The sequence below is a fragment of the Bufo gargarizans genome, chromosome 10 (genome assembly GCF_014858855.1).
Source record: "Bufo gargarizans isolate SCDJY-AF-19 chromosome 10, ASM1485885v1, whole genome shotgun sequence".
NCBI lineage: Eukaryota > Metazoa > Chordata > Amphibia > Anura > Bufonidae > Bufo > Bufo gargarizans.
This window is the reverse complement of record NC_058089.1, coordinates 130,332,949-130,354,132: the sequence shown is the minus strand read 5'-3', so window position 1 is coordinate 130,354,132 and position 21,184 is coordinate 130,332,949. Positions and strand designations below refer to the sequence as shown.

At 47.7% G+C, this 21,184-nt stretch overlaps 1 protein-coding gene across 2 annotated transcripts in view; it reads right to left on the bottom strand.

The window, feature by feature from the left end:
- Positions 1–3,104: 3,104 nt before the first annotated feature.
- MTHFSD (methenyltetrahydrofolate synthetase domain containing) overlaps positions 3,105–21,184 on the bottom strand; it is a 30,549-nt gene continuing 12,469 nt past the window's right edge. Inside the window, exons 3-8 of one of the 2 annotated variants that reach the window (XM_044270366.1) lie at positions 14,864–14,977; positions 14,492–14,605; positions 6,859–6,949; positions 5,625–5,737; positions 5,162–5,287; positions 3,105–4,146 (exon numbers count right to left, since the gene is read on the bottom strand). In XM_044270366.1, the coding sequence (XP_044126301.1) occupies positions 3,652–4,146; positions 5,162–5,287; positions 5,625–5,737; positions 6,859–6,949; positions 14,492–14,605; positions 14,864–14,977 (1,053 nt within the window). In that variant the 3' untranslated portion in view covers positions 3,105–3,651. Of the gene's footprint in view, positions 4,147–5,161; positions 5,288–5,624; positions 5,738–6,858; positions 6,950–14,491; positions 14,606–14,714; positions 14,829–14,863; positions 14,978–21,184 lie in introns of both variants that reach the window. The other variant, XM_044270364.1, reaches the window with a different exon arrangement.

The window sequence follows — 21,184 nt, the reverse complement described above, 5'->3', positions numbered from 1 at the left end:
CTGTAAGAGCAGTGAGACTATGGACTCTTTACTGTAAGAGCAGTGAGACTATGGACTCTTATTACTGTAAGAGCAGTGAGACTATGGACTCTTTACTGTAAGAGCAGTGAGACTATGGACTCTTACTGTAAGAGCAGTGAGACTATGGACTACTTTACTGTAAGAGCAGTGAGACTATGGACTCTATACTGTAAGAGCAGTGAGACTATGGACTCTTATACTGTAAGAGCAGTGAGACTATGGACTCTGTACTGTACGAGCAGTGGAGACTATGGACTCAGTCAGAGCAGTGAGGACTATGACTCATACTGTCAGAGCAGTGAGGACTATGGACTCTGTACTGTAAGAAGCCGTGCGACTATGGACTCTTTACTGTAAGAGCAGTGAGACTATGGACCTATACTGGTCAGAGCCAGATGAGGGACTATGGACTCTATAATGTTAAGAGCAGTGAGACTATGGACTCTATACTGTAAGAGCAGTGAGACTATGGACTCTATACTGTTAAGAGCCGTGAGGACTTCTGGACTCTTTAACTGTAAGAAGCAGCTGAAGACTATGACTCTTTTACTGTAACGAGCCAGTGAGACTATGTGGACTACTATACTGCCTAAGAGCAGAGTGAGACTATGGACTCTGTTACTGTAAGAGCAGTGAGGACTATGGACTCTTTACTGGTAAGAGCAGTGAGACTATGGACTCTTTACTGTAAGAGCAGTGAGACTATGGACTCTATACTGTAAGAGCAGTCGAGAGCAGTGAGACTGTGGACTCTTTACTGTAAGAGCAGTGAGACTATGGACTCTGTTACTGTAAGAGCAGGTGAGGACTATGGACTCTTTACGGTAAGAGCAGTGAGACTGTGACTCTGTACTGTAAGAGCAGTGAGGACTATGGACTCTGTACTGTAAGAGCAGTGAGACTATGGACTCTTTACTGTAAGAGCAGTGAGACTGTGGACTCTATACTGTAAGAGCAGTGAGACTATGGACTCTTTACTGTAAGAGCAGTGAGACTATGGACTCTTTACTGTAAGAGCAGTGAGACTATGGACTCTTTACTGTAAGAGCAGTGAGACTATGGACTCTTTACTGTAAGAGCAGTGAGACTATGGACTCTTTACTGTAAGAGCGGTGAGACTATGGACTCTTTACTGTAAGAGCGGTGAGACTATGGACTCTTTACGGTAAGAGCAGTGAGACTGTGGACTCTGTACTGTAAGAGCAGTGAGACTATGGACTCTGTACTGTAAGAGCAGTGAGACTATGGACTCTTTACGGTAAGAGCAGTGAGACTGTGGACTCTGTACTGTAAGAGCAGTGAGACTATGGACTCTGTACTGTAAGAGCAGTGAGACTATGGACTCTTTACTGTAAGAGCAGTGAGACTGTGGACTCTATACTGTAAGAGCAGTGAGACTAGGACTCTTTACTGTAAGAGCAGTGAGACTATGGACTCTTTACTGTAAGAGCAGTGAGACTATGGACTCTTTACTGTAAGAGCAGTGAGACTATGGACTCTTTACTGTAAGAGCAGTGAGACTATGGACTCTTTACTGTAAGAGCAGTGAGACTATGGACTCTTTACTGTAAGAGCAGTGAGACTATGGACTCTTACTGTAAGAGCAGTGAGACTATGGACTCTTTACTGTAAGAGCAGTGAGACTATGGACTCTTTACTGTAAGAGCAGTGAGACTATGGACTCTTTACTGTAAGAGCGGTGAGACTAGGACTCTTTACTGTAAGAGCAGTGAGGACTATGGACTCTTTACTGTAAGAGCAGTGAGACTATGGACTCTTTACTGTAAGAGCAGTGAGACTATGGACTCTTACTGTAAGAGCAGGAGACTATGGACTCTCTTACTGTAAGAGCAGTGAGACTATGGACTCTTTACTGTAAGAGCAGTGAGACTATGGACTCTTTACTGTAAGAGCAGTGAGACTATGGACTCTTTACTGTAAGAGCAGTGAGACTATGGACTCTTACTGTAAGAGCAGTGAGACTATGGACTCTATACTGTAAGAGCAGTGAGACTATGGACTCTGTACTGTAAGAGCAGTGAGACTATGGACTCTTTACGGTAAGAGCAGTGAGACTATGGACTCTTTACTGTAAGAGCAGTGAGACTATGGACTCTTTACTGTAAGAGCAGTGAGACTATGGACTCTTTACTGTAAGAGCAGTGAGACTATGGACTCTTTACTGTAAGAGCAGTGAGACTATGGACTAAAAAAAAAAAGTAATACGGAAGTCATCCGCTTTTTTTTTTTTTTGCAGATCCGCAATTTGCGGACCGCAAAACACATACGGTGGTGTGCATGTAGCAAAATGCAAATTAAAAGGTGAGACTACTATATGAGACTCATTACAGGCAGCGAGATATTTCAGGCCTTTATTTGTTATAATTTGGATGATTATGGTTTACAGCTTATGAAACCCCAAGGCCACAATTTTGAGGTGCCCTTTGCTCAGGCCTCAGGGGGTATGGATTAATTAGCTGACTAGAGGGTGACACTTTGAGCCGAGAATATTGAACCTTTTCACAATATTCTAATATTAAGTTGCATTACTGAAATAAACGGACTTTTGCGCGATATTCTAATGTTTCCCGTTTCACCTGTGTGTGCAGCATAACAGAACCGGCCTAGACCATGTGATCTGAGTGACATCTAGTGGCCAAAGTGTGTACAGCAGCGTCTCCTCCACAGTGTTCTGGTCAGAGGCCGCATTATTAGCACAAATATCCCAGGACCGCAAATGTGCAATAACAAAGATGGATCTGTAAAGATTGGCGCTGCCGACAGCGTGGGGGGACGGGGGAGTGTGACCAGCGCTGTAATGTCCCTATGTGTAAAGATTCATTAATTGTTATGTAATGACAAACTGGATTAGGCTACATGCACACAACCGTATGTGTTTTGCGGTCCGCAAATTGCAGTTCGGCAAAAAAAAAAAAAAACGGATTACATCCGTATGCCATCTTTTTTTTTTTTTTTTTTTTGCGGCTCCATTGTAACAATGCCTAAAACGGACAAGAATAGTACATATTATATTTTTTTTGCGGGGCTACGGAACGAACATACGGATGCGGATAGAACACGGTGTGCTGTCCGCATTTTTTGCGGACCCATTAAAATGAATGGGTCCGCATCCTATCCGCAAAAAAAACAAACTGAACGGACACGGAAACAAAATACGTTCATGTGCATGAGGCCTTAAAGTGAGATGGCTATTGGTACATGCAATACGTGGAAGCAAACCACAGCAGCACAGAGGATTTCAGGAGGGGAGTGAGCTGATCTTGGGGAAAGGGGGATGGTGTCTCGCCCTGGAGGGGGCAGTGATGACTTCCACTTTGGATCGGCCTCCGGTTTGTTCAGCTCAGAATCGTATCCGGTGTCAGTAATTTTTATGTTTTATATTCCTGAGACCTCATTGAGGGTGAGACCCCCGAACCTGATCACAGTCCAGAGACTGGAGCCGACGTCCAGGTCTTCATCCACTCAGACCCCGAATCTTACAGGTGCCCCCCCAGTTCATCTCCTGCCACCGGCTGTCACCCAGCTATCCCAGAAACCGAACAAGATTCCGTTGTATGTTCGGAACCTCACAGTAGAGGGCGTCTCGCCCCGTTCCTGGCCTGGTGACCTCTACTTTCTTGGGGTGTCACCCCCATGTTTAAAGTATTGGCTTCTCTTATGTCCATAGACTTGGTATCTGTTCACTTGGTTCTGCTGGGTTCTGGCCAGTTCTACCTGCACGGCCTGCCCCCCTATAGTCAGCCCCTCCAGGCTGGACAGCACCAGCCGGGCCTGGCATGGATCGGCATAGTCCAGGAAGGCGCGGTGCTGGGCCCCCTGCCACGTCAGGTGCACTGGAGATGCCCCCCGCTCTCGCAATAAGCTCTTCAGCTCACTGACCCGGGTGGTGGGGGGGATGTTCCCAATATAAACGGTGGGGACCTCCTTTTGGTCGGTTGGGTTGTCCTCGGTGACCGGAGCCCGATTGGTGTGGGCCGCTCCTGTGCTCGGGCTCCTTAGGGTGGGGTCCTCGTCACTCTTCAGCGTCACATCCTTCCCAGCTCTGCGCTCAAGATCCTGGAGTCTCCTCAGGATCGGGATCTTACTCATCGTCTCCCGACTTATCTGAGGGTCAAGGGAACACAAAATGTCTTCAAACTTTGCTTCACCCCAAATCCTAAAATAAGACGTTCTGCAGCTTTCTAACAGACCATGTGCTTCAATTCCTCCCTATTTCAAGATCTCTGCTTGCTGTGAACATTCTTGTTAAGGGTACTTTCACACTAGCGTTTTTGTTTTCCGTCACAGGGGGTCAATACCGGAAAAGAACTGATCAGTTTGATCCTAATGCATTCTGAATGGAGAGCGATCCGTCCAGGACGCATCAGTTCAGTCCCTCTTACGTTTTTTGGACTGAGAAAATACCGCAGCATGCCGCAGCTTTCTCTCCGGCCAAAAATAAACAACACTTGCTGGAATGCCAGATCCGGCATTAAGTGTTCCAGCAAAATGGATCCGGCTTTCCAATCTGCGCATGCGCAGACCTTTAAAAATGCCTATAAAATGTATACCGGATCCGTTTTTCCGGATGACACCGGAGAGACGGATCCGGTATTTCAATGCATTTGTCAGACGGATCAGCATCCGGATCCGTCTGACAAATGCCATCAGTTTGCGTCCAGATTGCCGGAATCCTCTGCCGCAAGTGTGAAAGTAGCCTAATACTCAGAGTTCAAACCCCTTCTAACAGGTTGGTTACAATGTATCCAGTCGAGGCCTTCCTGGACCCCAGGCTGATACAATGTATCAGTGCAGGCAAATGTAACTAACAGGACAGGAAGGAGGAGCGCGCTGCTCACCTCACAGGGGATTGTCCAGACTGGATACAACTGTAACAAACCCTCAGCTGTGAAAAAGCTCAGGACAGGAGAGAAATCTGTGTAGCCCCAAAGAGAATTGTCCAGATTGGATGGAATTGTAACAAACCCTCAGCTATGGAAGTATTAAGTGTGTACAGGATTTCAGCTTCTGCGTGTAAACATGCATGTTCCCATTCACTGACAGCATGCAGAGATATTCCAGTAACTTCCCCAGTAAACAGTGTTCCTGTTACTGATCCCATGCTACCTGAGAGACTGACCTTGCACCATATAATCCCTTGCGGTTTGGGGCGGCTGCAGTCTGTTTTGATAACCCGGGTGGGGGTCAGGATGTAGTCCACGGTCAGGTCGTGGTCGTCCAGCAGATCCTCGGGGATGTCCAGCACCTGCAAACACAAGGTATGGGCAGTGCTGGGTTATAAGTCCCTGCACCCCCCCCCCCCCCTACCCCCAGTCTTCAGGTGGTTTAATGGCCACCAGTCTAGTGCCTGAAGCTGCCCACCAGCTGCCCAGACCATGACTAGGACACACATAGAACTTCCCCAGGCCCCTTTTTCTACTTCTCTGCCTATGTGTCAGTCCTTACTGTAGGTTAAGCATTCTATTCATGAACCAGCTGTAAATAAGGGGGCAGATAGAGGAGCTGCAGGAGTTCATCATTTTGGGACATCTCAAATCCAATAATGTAAAGGATTGAGCTTCCATTGTTCCATCCCTTCTTACCTGACAGTCATGGACCACGGTGACCACCACCGTCTGTTCTGTCACCGCACCCATGGCCACCATCATGGCGTACTCCATGTCTGCAAAGCCCTCACCTTTCCCGATTCTCCAGCCTGAAAGAAGATGTCACGCATGATATAGATATCCAGCAAGAGAAACAAAGCCTCCACCCCCAGTAGCCCCACTTCTCTGATTGTGTGTCAGTCTTCACTCTAGTGCTAGTATTCTATTCATTAACCAAGAAGCTTTATGCACTGACTGCTGCTGGACCCCATCTGTACATGGAGACTGTTGGACCCCTGCCCTGACTGATTCTTCACCTACAATATTAAAGGGAACCTGTCACCAGGATTTTGCGCATAGAGCTGAGGACATGGGTTGCTAGATGGCCGCTAGCACATCCGCAGTACCCAGTCCCCATAGCTCTGTGTGCTTTTATTGTGTTAAAAAACAGTTTTGATCCATATGCTAATGACCTGATATGTGTCCTGTATCTGGAGATGAGTCAAGCGGAAAGGAGCCCAGCACCGCCCCGCGTCCTCCGAATCTCCTCCTTGCCGGCTGACGTCACAGAGCTGGAGCGCCGAAATCTCGCGATGCGCATGCGTAGTTCGTTCCCTGTGCTGATGCCAGTACAGGGAATGAACATGATGCCGACACTGCGCATGCGCTAGCTCGCGCATCGCGAGATTTCGGCGCTCCAGCTCTGTGACGTCAGCCAGCAAGGAGGAGATTCGGAGGACGCGGGGCGGTGCTGGGCTCCTTTCCGCTGGACTCATCTCCGGATACAGGACTCATATCAGGTCATTTGCATATCGATCAAAACGGTTTTTTAACACAATAAAAGCACACAGAGCTATGGGACCTGGGTACTGCGGATGTGCTAGCGGCCATCTAGCAGCCCATGTCCCCAGCTCTATGCGCAAAATCCTGGTGACAGGTTCCCTTTAATTATAGTTTTTTGTGAAGCCCCCGACAAGTGTGCCGACTATCAATATTAGGCCCTAGCGGGCAGATTACGGGTGGTCTGCTTGGGTGGGCCAATCAGATCCTCATGAATGTTTCTGGTACCAAACGGCGGTCAGAATGGTGGCCGACGTCAGAGAGCGGGAGAGCAGACGGCATCACAATGTAAGAAGGGTAACGGGCAGTTACCAGCGTGTTCATACATTTCCTGGAGGAATAACAGAGGGAACCTAAAACCCTATTCCTGTTACCAAAATGCGAGAGTCACCTTTCTCCGAAACAGCGACTGATCCGACAACCACCAGATCCACCTGCAGCGCAGAATCCAGGCCCAGTGGGACGCTGAAATCCTTCACTCCCTGCAGGGGAAGTGAGAAGACAAGTAGTCAGAGCCTCAGAAATCAGGACAGGGGTAATCTATAGTCACCACACAGATCAGCTACATCCCTTCACTGCTCACCCAGCGCCACCTCAACAGCTGTGGTTGTACCCGATACTGCAGCTCTGTAACACTGACTTTGCTAGGAGCTGCAGTACCAGGTGCAGCCACAGCAGAAGGGGCGGCGTTGTTCATAGGTAAACCATGAAGGGTACAAGGCAGGAGTGGGATCATCCGCTTCTCCCTATAAATGGTGAGGGGGCGCTGTAATAAATGAGGGGGTGCTATAAATGGTGAGGGGCGCTATAATAAATAAGGGGGCGCTATAATAAATGAGGGGGTGCTATAAATGGTGAGGGGGCGCTATAATAAATGAGGGGGTGCTATAAATGGTGAGGGGGCGCTATAATAAATGAGGGGGGTGCTATAAATGGCGAGGGGGCGCTATAAATGGCGAGGGGGCGCTATAATAAATGAGGGGGTGCTATAAATGGCGAGGGGGCTTTAAATGGTGAGGGGATGCTATAAATGGCGAGGGGGCGCTATAATAAATGAGGGGGTGCTATAAATGGCGAGGGCGCTATAAATGGTGAGGGGATGCTATAAATGGCGAGGGGGCGCTATAATAAATGAGGGGGTGCTATAAATGGCGAGGGCGCTATAAATGGTGAGGGGGTGCTATAAATGGCGAGGGGGCGCTATAATAAATGAGGGGATGCTCTAAATAGTGAGGAGGCGCTATAATAAATGAGGGGGTGCTATAAATAGTGAGAAGCGCTATAATAAATGAGGGGGTGCTATAAATGGCGAGGGGGCGCTATAATAAATGAGGGGGTGCTATAAATGCGAGGGGGCGCTATAATAAATGAGGGGGTGCTATAAATGGTGAGGGGGTGCTATAATAAATGAGGGGGTGCTATAAATGGTGAGGGGGCGCTATAATAAATGAGGGGGTGCTATAAATGGTGAGGGGGCGCTATAATAAATGAGGGGGTGCTATAAATGGTGAGGGGTGCTATAATAAATAAGGGGGTGCTATAAATGGCGAGGGGCACTATAATAAATGAGGGGGTGCTATAAATGGTGAGGGGGTGCTATAATAAATGAGGGGGGTGCTATAAATGGTGAGGGGGCGCTATAATAAATGAGGGGGTGCTATAAATGGCGAGGGGGTGCTATAATAAATGAGGGGGTGCTATAAATGGTGAGGGGGCGCTATAATAAATGAGGGGGTGCTATAAATGGTGAGGGGGCGCTATAATAAATGAGGGGGTGCTATAAATGGTGAGGGGGCGCTATAATAAATGAGGGGGTGCTATAAATGGTGAGGGGTGCTATAATAAATAAGGGGGTGCTATAAATGGCGAGGGGCACTATAATAAATGAGGGGGTGCTATAAATGGTGAGGGGGTGCTATAATAAATGAGGGGGTGCTATAAATGGTGAGGGGGCGCTATAATAAATGAGGGGGGTGCTATAAATGGTGAGGGGTGCTATAATAAATAAGGGGGTGCTATAAATGGCGAGGGGGTGCTATAATAAATGAGGGGGTGCTATAAATGGTGAGGGGGGCGCTATAATAAATGAGGGGGTGCTATAAATGGTGAGGGGGCGCTATAATAAATGAGGGGGTGCTATAAATGGCGAGGGGGCGCTATAATAAATGAGGGGGTGCTATAAATGGTGAGGGGGTGCTATAATAAATGAGGGGGTGCTATAAATGGTGAGGGGGCGCTATAATAAATGAGGGGGTGCTATAAATGGTGAGGGGGCGCTATAATAAATGAGGGGGTGCTATAAATGGTGAGGGGTGCTATAATAAATAAGGGGGTGCTATAAATGGCGAGGGGCACTATAATAAATGAGGGGGTGCTATAAATAGTTAGGGGTGCTATAATAAGTGAGGGGGCGCTATAATAAATGAGGGGGTGCGCTATAATAAATGAGGGGGTGCTATAAATGGTAAGGGGGTGCTATAATAAATGAGGGGGTGCGCTATAATAAATGAGGGGGCGCTATAAATGGTTAGGGGGTGCTATAATAAATAAGGGGGTGCTATAAATGGTGAGGGGGCACTATAATAAATGAGGGGGTGCGCTATAATAAATGAGGGGGTGCTATAAATTGTGAGGGGGCGCTATAATAAATGAGGGGGTGCGCTATAATAAATGAGGGGGTGCTATAAATGGTGAGGGGGCGCTATAATAAATGAGGGGGTGCTATAATAAATGAGGGGGTGCTATAAATGGTAAGGGGGTGCTATAATAAGTGAGGGGGTGCGCTATAATAAATGAGGGGGTGCTATAAATGGTGAGGGGGAGCTATAATAAGTGAGGGGCGCTATAATAAATGAGGGGGTGCGCTATAATAAATAAGGGGGTGCTATAAATGGTAAGGGGGCGCTATAATAAGTGAGGGGCGCTATAATAAATGAGGGGGTGCGCTATAATAAATGAGGGGGTGCTATAAATGGTAAGGGGGTGCTATAATAAATGAGGGGGTGCGCTATAATAAATGAGGGGGTGCTATAAATGGTTAGGGGGAGCTATAATAAATGAGGGGGTGCTATAAATGGTAAGGGGGTGCTATAATAAATGAGGGGGTGCGCTATAATAAATGAGGGGGTGCTATAAATGGTGAGGGGGCGCTATAATAAATCAGGGGGGGCGCTATAATAAATGAGGGGGTGCTATAAATGGTAAGGGGGTGCTATAATAAATGAGGGGGTGCGCTATAATAAATGAGGGGGTGCTATAAATGGTGAGGGGGCGCTATAATAAATGAGGGGGGGCGCTATAATAAATGAGGGGGTGCTATAAATGTAAAGGGGGAGCAATAATAAATGAGGGGCTGCGCTATAATAAATGAGGGGGTGCTATAAATGGTCAGGGGGAGCTATAATAAGTGAGGGGCGCTATAATAAATGAGGGGGTGCGCTATAATAAATAAGGGGGTGCTATAAATGGTAAGGGGGCGCTATAATAAGTGAGGGGCGCTATAATAAATGAGGGGGTGCGCTATAATAAATGAGGGGGTGCTATAAATGGTAAGGGGGTGCTATAATAAATGAGGGGGTGCGCTATAATAAATGAGGGGGTGCTATAAATGGTAAGGGGGTGCTATAATAAATGAGGGGGCGCTATAATAAATGAGGGGGCGCTATAATAAATGAGGGGGTGCACTATAATAAATGAGGGGGTGCTATAAATGTGAGGGGGCGCTATAATAAATGAGGGGGTGCGCTATAATAAATGAGGGGGTGCTATAATAAATGAGGGGGTGCTATAAATGGTAAGGGGGCGCTATAATAAATGAGGGGGTGCGCTATAATAAATGAGGGGGTGCTATAAATGGTAAGGGGGTGCTATAATAAATGAGGGGGTGCGCTATAATAAATGAGGGGGCGCTATAAATGGTAAGGGGGCGCTATAATAAATGAGGGGGTGCGCTATAATAAATGAGGGGGTGCTATAAATGGTGAGGGGGAGCTATAATAAGTGAGGGGCGCTATAATAAATGAGGGGGTGCGCTATAATAAATAAGGGGGTGCTATAAATGGTAAGGGGGCGCTATAATAAGTGAGGGGCGCTATAATAAATGAGGGGGTGCGCTATAATGAGGGGGTGCTATAAATGGTAAGGGGGTGCTATAATAAATGAGGGGGTGCGCTATAATAAATGAGGGGGTGCTATAAATGGTTAGGGGGTGCTATAATAAATGAGGGGGTGCTATAATGGTAAGGGGGTGCTATAATAAATGAGGGGGCGCTATAATAAATGAGGGGGCGCTATAATAAATGAGGGGGTGCACTATAATAAATGAGGGGGTGCTATAAATTGTGAGGGGGTGCTATAAATGGTAAGGGGGCGCTATAATAAATGAGGGGGTGCGCTATAATAAATGAGGGGGTGCTATAAATGGTAAGGGGGTGCTATAATAAATGAGGGGGTGCTATAAATGGTTAGGGGGTGCTATAATAAATGAGGGGCGCTATAATAAATGAGGGGGCGCTATAATAAATGAGGGGGCGCAGTTAGCTATTAGACAAAGATGGGCATTTTTATTGTGGGGGCAGAAAGGGGTATTAATAATAATAGTAATAATAATATTCTCTAGGTTCCCCAAAGCAGCAATCACGGCCCCTTTCTGCCCCCACGTGACAAAATATCCATATTTATAGTTTTATTTTTATTTTCTAAGAGGCAAAAAAGGGCATTCTAGCTAGGCAAGGGCGGAGAGGGGGGCACTGTTAAGGTGTGGGGCCTGAAGGGGGCGCTGTTACATGTGGTGTACTGTGTGGATAACTATACTTATGGCACCATTATATCTGGAATGCAGTATTATTTGGGGGTCTGTGCACCATTAGGGAGCAGTAAGACAGAAGTGGGGGTGCAGCAGGACGTGATGTGCTTATTCCGCACCGTCTGGGGGCATTGATCAGTAATGTCTGTGCCTTGTACAGACAGATCATTGGTAGCTGGTAATATTTCACTCCATAACAGTATGGCAGTAATATGTGATCACTGTTTGGCGGTATTATTTGCTCCTGGTATAGCAGTATTATTGAGGATATTGGACTTTGCAGAGATTTTATTTTATTCAGTAATAGTAAAGTTAAATTAGTCACTATATAGCAGTAATGGCAGTGGAAATGGTGTGGCAGTATTATTTTAGATGTGTATATAAGTATTGTTGTTAAATTGGATGTGTAATTTCTGTTATTCCCTAACAGTATGTGGTCATGGTGTGGCGGTATTGACTTGAATGTGTATATTGGCATTATTGATAACATTGGTCTTTGTGTAGTGGTTGTTATTCATTAACAGTATGGTGTTAATGGAACTGGTCATGGTGTGGCAATATTATTTGGGCCTTGTATAGCGGTATTATTGGTAATACTGGTCTTTGCATAGTGGGATTCATTCAATAACAGTACGGTGATAATAGTTAATCCCTGTATGGCAGTATTATTTGCGCCTTGTATAAAGGTATTATTGGTAATACTGGTCTTTGTATACCGAGTTGTGCGTGTGTTTGTGAGATGGGGAAAAAGCTCTCCTTGTCTGAACACTGTATGGATTAAATTTAATGATCTGGACTGACATTCTGCTGTTTGGCCACAAGATGCCGCCGTTTCCTAAACACAGCTACAGATGGCAGATATTTCCATATTCATGAGAGGTGGAGTTACACACAGAGCCTGGAGAGAAAGGGAGCAGCCATCTTAGAGGGAGCTGAGACTGAGGAACTGTGAGAGCAGAGGATCCGACGGCATCAAGGTGTGGGGCATACCTCAGTGACCAGAGCTGCAGCTAAGTGAAGCTGATCGTGTCCAAGACCCTAATCCGGAATGAGGATTGCTTCCAGGAATGCTGATGAAAGCTGAGGAGCAAAGCGACGTACACTGCGGGACCGCATGCTTGTGGGAGAGGCATTTGTTTGGTTCCGAGTCACCAGCGGATGCAGAGCAGACCCGGGTCGGTAAGATCGTGCACGCACCTCATTACAGTGTAATGGGACCAGGCCTGTAGTTTGCAAGGACTCCATAACTTAAAGGGACATTTCACATTGGAGAGCTGATAAGCTTCCCACAAACGCAAGCCAAGCTGGCATTTTGCTCAGAAGGAATACTCAGGCACGTGCGACAGGACCAGTTATGGGAGGGGTAGAGCACTGTAAGATTGTAAGCTGTTGTGCTGCACCGCAGGCTAGCCCCTACCACATACCCATATAGCGGTTCTTGTTTTTTAAAGGGTAATAACAGGTAAGGCAGTTTAGTTGTGCCCGCCAGTAGGTAAAGTACCACGCTTTCCTCCTGCATCCATCGGAGGGCGCCGCGCAGTGCAGTACAAGTGTCTGTGTGTATGTACATTTATTGTATGTTCCCAGCATTTGTGGTTGTGTTCATTACCACGTTTAAAGGGGTCATCCAATTTCAAGAAACCCCCACCCCCCTCCCACATGTGCCGGACCCCTCACTGGTAATATACTTACCCCGCTCCTGGTGCCGCTCCTGGTCCCCGCACCGCCGCTGCTTCTCCCTGTACACGGATGAAAACATCCAGTGTCGGGAAGGAGCAGCCAATGACAAGCGGGGACGGGGACGAGCCTCCCTAGTGTCACCCGCAATGCTAGGGAGGCTCGTCCCAGTCGCCGCCTGCCATTGGCTGCTCCCCCCGACACCAGATGTTTTCATCCGTATGCAGGGAGAAGCAGCAGCGGTGGCGCTGGGAGCTGGGTGAGTATATTACCAGTGAGGGGCCTGGCACGTGTGTGTGTGGGGGTGGGGGTTCTTGAAATTGGATAACCCCTTTAAATGTGGTAATGAACACAACCACAAATGCTTGGAACATACAATAAATGTACATACACCCAGCCCAAAGGCTGAGACCCTTGTGCTACACAGCGCGGCGCCCTCCAATAGATGCAGGAGGAAAGCGTGGTAATTTACCTACTGGCGGGCACAACTAAACTGCCACATCTTACCGGTTATTACCCCAAAAAAAAAGAATACCTGTATGGGAGTGTGGTACGGGCTAGCCTGCGGTGCAGCACAACAGCTTACAATCTTATAGTGCCCTACAGTATTCCCCCTCCCATAACTGGTCCGGTCGCACGTGCCTGAGTATTCCTTCTGAGCAAACCGCAGCCTGGCTTAAGTTTGTGGAGATTTTATCAGCTCTCCAATGTAAAATGTCACTTTAAAGTCTTTGTAATGAACAGTAGTAACACTTGTGGCCTGACACAAACAGAAATCCTATCTAACGAACTACAGGCCTGGTCTCAGTCTGTAGGCGCCAGCACTGTAATGAGGTGCGTGCACGATCTTACCGACCCGGGTCTGCTCTGCCTCCGCTGGTGACTCGGAACCGAACAAATGCCTCTCCAACAAGCATGCGGCACCGCAGTGTATGTGGCTTTGCTCCTCAGCTTTCATCAGCGTTCCTGGAAGCAATCCTCGTTTCTCTGGACAGGATCAGGGTCTTGGACACAATCAGCTTCACTTAGCTGCAGCTCTGGTCACTGAGGTATGCCCCCACACCTGGATGCCGTCGGATCCTCTGCTCTCATAGTTCCTCAGTCTCTGCTCCCTCTAAGATGGCTGCTCCCTTTCTTCTCCAGGCTCTGTGTGTAACGCCACCTCTCATGAATATGGAAAAACAAGCAGTCTGTAGCTGAGTTTAGGAAACAGCGACATCTTGTGGCCAAACAGCAGAATGTCAGTCCAGATCATTTAATCTACACAAACAGGGTTCAGACAAGGAAAGCTGTTTCCCCATCTCACATGTTGGGGGGGGGGACCATATACCTGGAGGCTTGTGCCCCTGATCTTTTGGGACCCTAGCAATGCCCCTGATAGAGCTGTAGATTAGCTCTGTGGCTCCCTGCCTCCTGTGGGACTGTGTGATCAGTACAATATTTCAGCATTTGGGGCCCGTCTTTATTTTTAGCTTAGCGCGTCATTATTAAAGTCCCTGAAGGCCCCTTTAATAAAGCCTGCCCTGCTCCCTATATCACTCACCTGCGAGGTGGAGCATATCCTCAGCACCTCTTTGCTGGCCCCTCGAGGTGGAGTGATCCGGTTGAAGAGTCCGGTTCTGAGCCGCGGAGTCGGAACCAGCAACGTTTTACCGGCCTGCAGACAACGGGAAATCAACAAGCCCCACTAGTATCTGGGGTAATGTGCCATCAGTGAGGATTGTGGGTAATGACGTATAATAGGGGAGCCCCAGAGCCGCCTCTACCTGTAGAGCCGCCAGGCGGACACCTTCCAAGGGTTTATCCGGATCCACTTTAATCTCCTTCGCCTGGCTGAAAACCTCCAGAGATGTGACCCTGTGACCGGCCCCGCGGGACGCCTGGGGGAGGGAGCAGAGGGAGGATAGTCACTTACTTGTAGGGTGAGAAATCGTGCGTTCTTCTGCGGAGAGTCCGGATTTATCTTAACCGTCTTCGCCAACTGGAAATCCTGCAAGGTCGTTAACCGCTCACAAGCCTGCGGCGCCCCCTACACACCGAGAGAAGGGTCAGAACCCTGGAGTGCACCCATAGAGGGGGTACAAAGCACAGGAGACCCAAAAGTATGCAGGTAACATGGTAACATAGCACAAATGTGGGAACGCCCTAAGTCACATGGTGGAGGATGAGGAGTTAATGACATCACCGAATAGGAGTGATGTCCAGGGCATTGGTAATGCCCCCTTCCCCATGCTAATGGCATATTTGGATGGACATACAGTACAGACCAAAAGTTTGGACACTGTCACAACCAGACAGCTGAGAAGCTCTGACAGAGGCCTTTCAGAACCTCCTCCTTGAATTTCTGTGTTGTGGTATTCAGCTCCTCCTCTCGTCAGCCTCTCTCAGCTGTCATGTCTTAATTGCTTCCCTTTAAATGCCTCCCCAGAATGCTTTTCTGGGCGGCTTATATTTCTTCCTGGAGTGTGTGTGCACGCTGATCTGTCCTCCTGTTTGCTTCAAAGCTAAGTGTACTTTTATATGTTAATATCTGTTTGCTGGATCCCAGATGACCCTGACTCCCTCCGTGTCTTGTGTAGGGAGCCGGTGGTCGTGTCCCCTCACTATGGTAGGGTGCTCAGGGCTTTATAGTCAAGGTTCGTGGATATGCAAACCTCCACCATTAGGATCTTTGCATAGGCTGAGCAGCCAGGGAAAGTGCCAGGTCTTCTGCAGGGGTCTCCCTTGGTTCCTTAGTTTTTGGATCCAGCGAGTCATATATGCATGTTGCTTTGCCTTGTTACCTGTACACATTCCGTGACATTATAAGCCGCCAAAACCGTCTTAAGCATGGATCCGGTTTCACTTTTGGCTGAACGCTTCCAGGGTCTTTCATTGGAGGTAGCTGACCTCCGTAAGACTTTGTCTCAGCTTCAAGTGACCGGTTCAGCTTGCGTTCATGGAGCTTGTTCTGAGCCTAAGATCTCGCTCCCGGATACGTTCTCCGGGGGTAGTGAGAATTTTGTGCGTTTTAGAGAGGCTTGCAAACTCCATTTTCGCCTTCTTCCCCATTCTTCTGGTGATGAGGAACGGAGGGTGGGGATCATTATATCGCTGCTCAGGGGTAACGCTCAGTCCTGGGCCTTTTCGCTGCCGGAGGGGGCACGGCCCCTCCGTTCAGTGGATGAATTCTTTTTAGCCCTGGGTCAGATATATGATGATCCGGATCGTATTGCTCTGGCGGAGTCTAGACTACGTCTCCTATGCCAGGGTAAACAATCCGCAGAAATATACTGCTCAGAATTTCGGAGATGGGCAGCTGATACTGGTTGGAATGATGCTGCACTCCGAAGTCAATTTTGCCATGGTCTTTCAGAGGGATTGAAAGATGCATTTGCCTTTCATGAAAGGCCTATTTCTTTGGACTCTGCTATGTCTCAGGCCGTTCGTATTGACAGGCGTCTTAGAGAGAGAGGAGAGATCTCTCTTTCCTGTCATACTCGGTCCCAGGACTGTGCAGCGGTCCCATTCTCTGCGCAGGGGTCTCAGTCGCTGTCAGCCCCTTCTGAGCAGGAGCCCATGCAGCTGGGGTTGATTGCTTCTGACAATAGAAGATTCAGCCCGCATGAGAGGGTTTGTTTTTGTTGTGGAGGTATTAATCATTTGGCAAATATTTGTCCCTCTAGGAGATTCAGGCAGTTCTCTGGGTATAATAAAGAAACAAAGAGGAAAAAATCTTTGAAAAATGTTCCGTCTGTTACTATTGGCAGGATTGAGGCGGAAATTGAAGATTTTCCGTTTGCTTGTAGTTCCCGTTTTGTCCTGCCGGCTAGGGTGGCGCTAGAGAGCAAGAACATTTTTTGTGAGATTTTTGTGGATAGTGGAGCAGCGGTTAATCTCATTGATAATCACTTTGCGATAACTCATGGTTTCCAGGTGTGCGCTTTGAGAAAGGATATTCCTGTGTTTTCTATCGATTCCGCTCCACTTTCTCAGAAGTCATTAAAGGGCATAGTTCACAATATCCGTTTAATTGTGAGTGATGCTCATGTTGAGGATGTGTCATGTTTCGTCCTTAGCGGTTTGCCGACTCCTCTAGTGTTGGGGCTACCCTGGCTCACTAAACATAACCCCACCATTGATTGGCAAGCAAGGCAAATAAATGGTTGGAGTGACTTTTGCAGAGAGAATTGCCTCACGACATCTGTTTCTGAGGTTGCTACTAAGACTGTACCATCTTTTCTCTCTGAATTTTCGGATGTCTTCTCTGAGAGTGGAGTTCAGGATTTGCCCCCGCACAGGGAGTACGATTGCCCTATTAATCTCATCCCAGACGCCAAGCTGCCTAAATCTCGTTTATACAATCTTTCCCAACCTGAGAGGATCGCTATGCGTGCTTATATCTCTGAGAGTCTGAGAAAGGGACACATACGACCCTCAAAGTCACCTGTTGCCGCTGGTTTTTTCTTTGTTAAGAAAAAAGATGGTTCTTTAAGACCTTGTCTGGATTTCAGGGAGCTGAACAATATCACAATTCGTGACCCTTATCCGCTTCCTCTGATCCCGGACCTGTTTAACCAGGTTGTTGGGGCTAAAGTATTTTCCAAATTAGATTTAAGAGGGGCATACAACCTGGTCAGGGTCAGAGAAGGGGACGAATGGAAGACGGCCTTCAATACCCCTGAGGGCCATTTTGAGAATTTGGTTATGCCTTTTGGGTTGATGAATGCCCCAGCCGTTTTTCAGCATTTCGTGAACAGCATTTTTTATCATTTGATGGGAAAATTTGTATTGGTGTATTTGGATGACATTTTGATTTTTTCTCCCGATTTCAAAACTCATAAGGAACATTTACGTCAGGTCTTGCTCATCCTGCGGGAGAATAAATTATATGCGAAACTGGAAAAATGTGTGTTTGCGGTTCCAGAAATTCAATTTCTGGGGTTTCTTCTCTCCGCTTCTGGTTTTCGCATGGACCCCGAGAAGGTCCGCGCTGTGCTTGAGTGGGAGCTTCCTGAGAATCAAAAGGCGCTGATGCGTTTTTTGGGCTTTGCCAATTATTACAGGAAGTTCATTTTGAATTATTCTTCTATTGTTAAACCACTCACTGATATGACCAGAAAGGGGGTAGATTTTTCTTCTTGGTCAGTAGAGGCGCGTAAGGCCTTTTCTGATATCAAGGAGAGTTTTGCTTCCGCTCCCATCTTGGTGCAACCTGATGTTTCATTACCCTTCATAGTTGAGGTTGATGCTTCTGAGGTGGGTGTGGGGGCGGTCTTGTCTCAGGGTTCCTCTCCTGCCAATTGGCGACCGTGTGCCTTTTTCTCAAGAAAACTCTCCTCCGCAGAGAGAAATTACGATGTGGGAGATAGGGAATTGTTGGCCATCAAGTTGGCTTTTGAGGAATGGCGCCATTGGCTAGAGGGGGCCAGACACCCTATTACCGTATTTACTGACCATAAAAATCTGGCCTACTTGGAGTCAGCCAAGCGTCTGAACCCGAGACAGGCCAGATGGTCGTTGTTCTTTTCTAGGTTTAATTTTGTTGTCACGTTCCGCCCTGGAGTTAAGAATGTGAAGGCAGATGCCCTGTCACGTTGTTTTCCGGGAGGCGGGAATTTTGAAGACCCGGGTCCTATTTTGGCTGAAGGTGTGGTGGTCTCTGCTCTTTTTCCTGAATTGGAGGCAGAGGTGCAGGCAGCCCAGTCAGAGGCTCCTGATCTTTGTCCTCCTGGGAGGTTGTTTGTGCCTCTCGCTTTAAGACACAAGATTTTTAAAGAACACCACGATACGGTCCTTGCTGGGCACCCGGGGGTAAGAGCCACACTGGATCTCATCGCTCGGAGATTCTGGTGGCCTGCGCTTCGTAAGTCGGTTGAGGGTTTTGTGGCAGCCTGCGAGACTTGCGCTCGTGCCAAGGTCCCTCATTCACGGCCATCAGGTCCTCTCCTTCCCTTACCCATTCCTTCCCGTCCTTGGACACATCTGTCCATGGACTTTATCACGGACCTGCCTCGTTCCTCGGGGAAGACTGTGATTCTGGTGGTGGTGGACCGTTTTAGCAAAATGGTGCATTTCATCCCTTTTCCTGGTTTGCCCAATGCTAAGACGCTGGCGCAGGCATTTGTTGATCACATTGTCAAGTTACACGGTATTCCTTCAGACATAGTCTCTGATAGGGGCACGCAGTTTGTTTCCAGATTCTGGAAGGCTTTCTGTTCTCGCTTGGGGGTTCGGTTGTCATTCTCTTCTGCTTTCCACCCGCAGTCGAATGGCCAGACAGAGCGCGTCAATCAGAATCTGGAGACATATCTGCGTTGTTTTGTGGCGGAGAATCAAGAGGATTGGTGTTCTTTTTTGTCCCTTGCTGAGTTTGCTTTAAATAACCGTCGTCAGGAGTCCTCTGATAAGTCACCATTTTTTGGTGCATATGGGTTTCATCCACAGTTTGGGACTTTCTCGGGAGAGGGGTCTTCTGGTTTACCTGATGAGGACAGATTCTCCTCGTCTTTGTCATCTATTTGGCAAAAGATTCAAGATAATCTAAAGAGCATGAGTGAGAGATATAAGCGTGTGGCTGATAAGAGACGTGTGCTTGGTCCGGACCTGAATGTTGGTGATCTGGTGTGGTTGTCTACCAAGAATATCAAATTGAAGGTTCCCTCCTGGAAGTTGGGTCCTAGGTTTATTGGGCCTTACAAAATCCTGTCTGTCATCAATCCTGTTGCATACCGTCTTGATCTTCCTCAGACTTGGAAGATCCATAATGTTTTTCATAAGTCCTTATTGAAACCTTATGTTCAACCCATTGTACCCTCGCCTTTGCCTCCTCCTCCGATTATGGTTGATGGGAATCTTGAATTTCAGGTCTCTAGGATTGTGGATTCTCGTCTTGTCCGCGGTTCTCTTCAGTACCTTGTTCAGTGGGAGGGGTATGGTCCTGAGGAGAGGATGTGGGTCCCAGTGACGGACATTAAGGCCTCTCGTCTCATCAGGGCATTCCATAGGTCCCATCCTGAGAAGGTGGGCTCTGAGTGTCCGGAGTCCACTCGTAGAGGGAGGGGTACTGTCACAACCAGACAGCTGAGAAGCTCTGACAGAGGCCTTTCAGAACCTCCTCCTTGAATTTCTGTGTTGTGGTATTCAGCTCCTCCTCTCGTCAGCCTCTCTCAGCTGTCATGTCTTAATTGCTTCCCTTTAAATGCCTCCCCAGAATGCTTTTCTGGGCGGCTTATATTTCTTCCTGGAGTGTGTGTGCACGCTGATCTGTCCTCCTGTTTGCTTCAAAGCTAAGTGTACTTTTATATGTTAATATCTGTTTGCTGGATCCCAGATGACCCTGACTCCCTCCGTGTCTTGTGTAGGGAGCCGGTGGTCGTGTCCCCTCACTATAGTAGGGTGCTCAGGGCTTTATAGTCAAGGTTCGTGGATATGCAAACCTCCACCATTAGGATCTTTGCATAGGCTGAGCAGCCAGGGAAAGTGCCAGGTCTTCTGCAGGGGTCTCCCTTGGTTCCTTAGTTTTTGGATCCAGCGAGTCGTTTATACATGTTGCTTTGCCTTGTTACCTGTACACATTCCGTGACAGACACACCTTCTAATTCAAAGAGTTTTCTTTATTTCCATGCCTATGACAATTGTAGATTCACACTGAAGACATCAAAACTATGAATTATCACATGTGGAATTATATACATAACAAAAAAGTGTGAAACAACTGAAAATATGTCATATTCTAGGTTCTCCAAAGTAGCCCCCTTTTGCTTTGATTACTGCTTTGCACACTCTTGGCATTCTCTTGAAGAGCTTCCAGAGGTAGTCCCCTGAAATGGTCTTCCAACAGTCTTGAAGGAGTTCCCAGAGATGCTTAGCACTTGTTGGCCCTTTTGCCTTCACTCTGCGTCCAGCTCACCCCAAACCATCTCGATTGGGTTCAGGTCCGGTGACTGTGGAGGCCAGGTCATCTGGCGCAGCACCCCATCACTCTCCTTCATGGTCAAATAGTCCTTACACAGCCTGGAGGTGTGTTTGGGGTTATTGTCCTGTTGAAAAATAAATGATGGTCCAACTAAACGCAAACCGGATGGAATAGCATGCCGCTGCAAGATGCTGTGGTAGCCATGCTGGTTCAGTATGCCTTCAATTCTGAATAAATCCCCAACAGTGTCACCAGCAAAGCCCCCCCACACCATCGCACCTCCTCCTACATGCTTCACGGTGGGAACCAGGCATGTAGAGTCCATCCGTTCACCTTTTC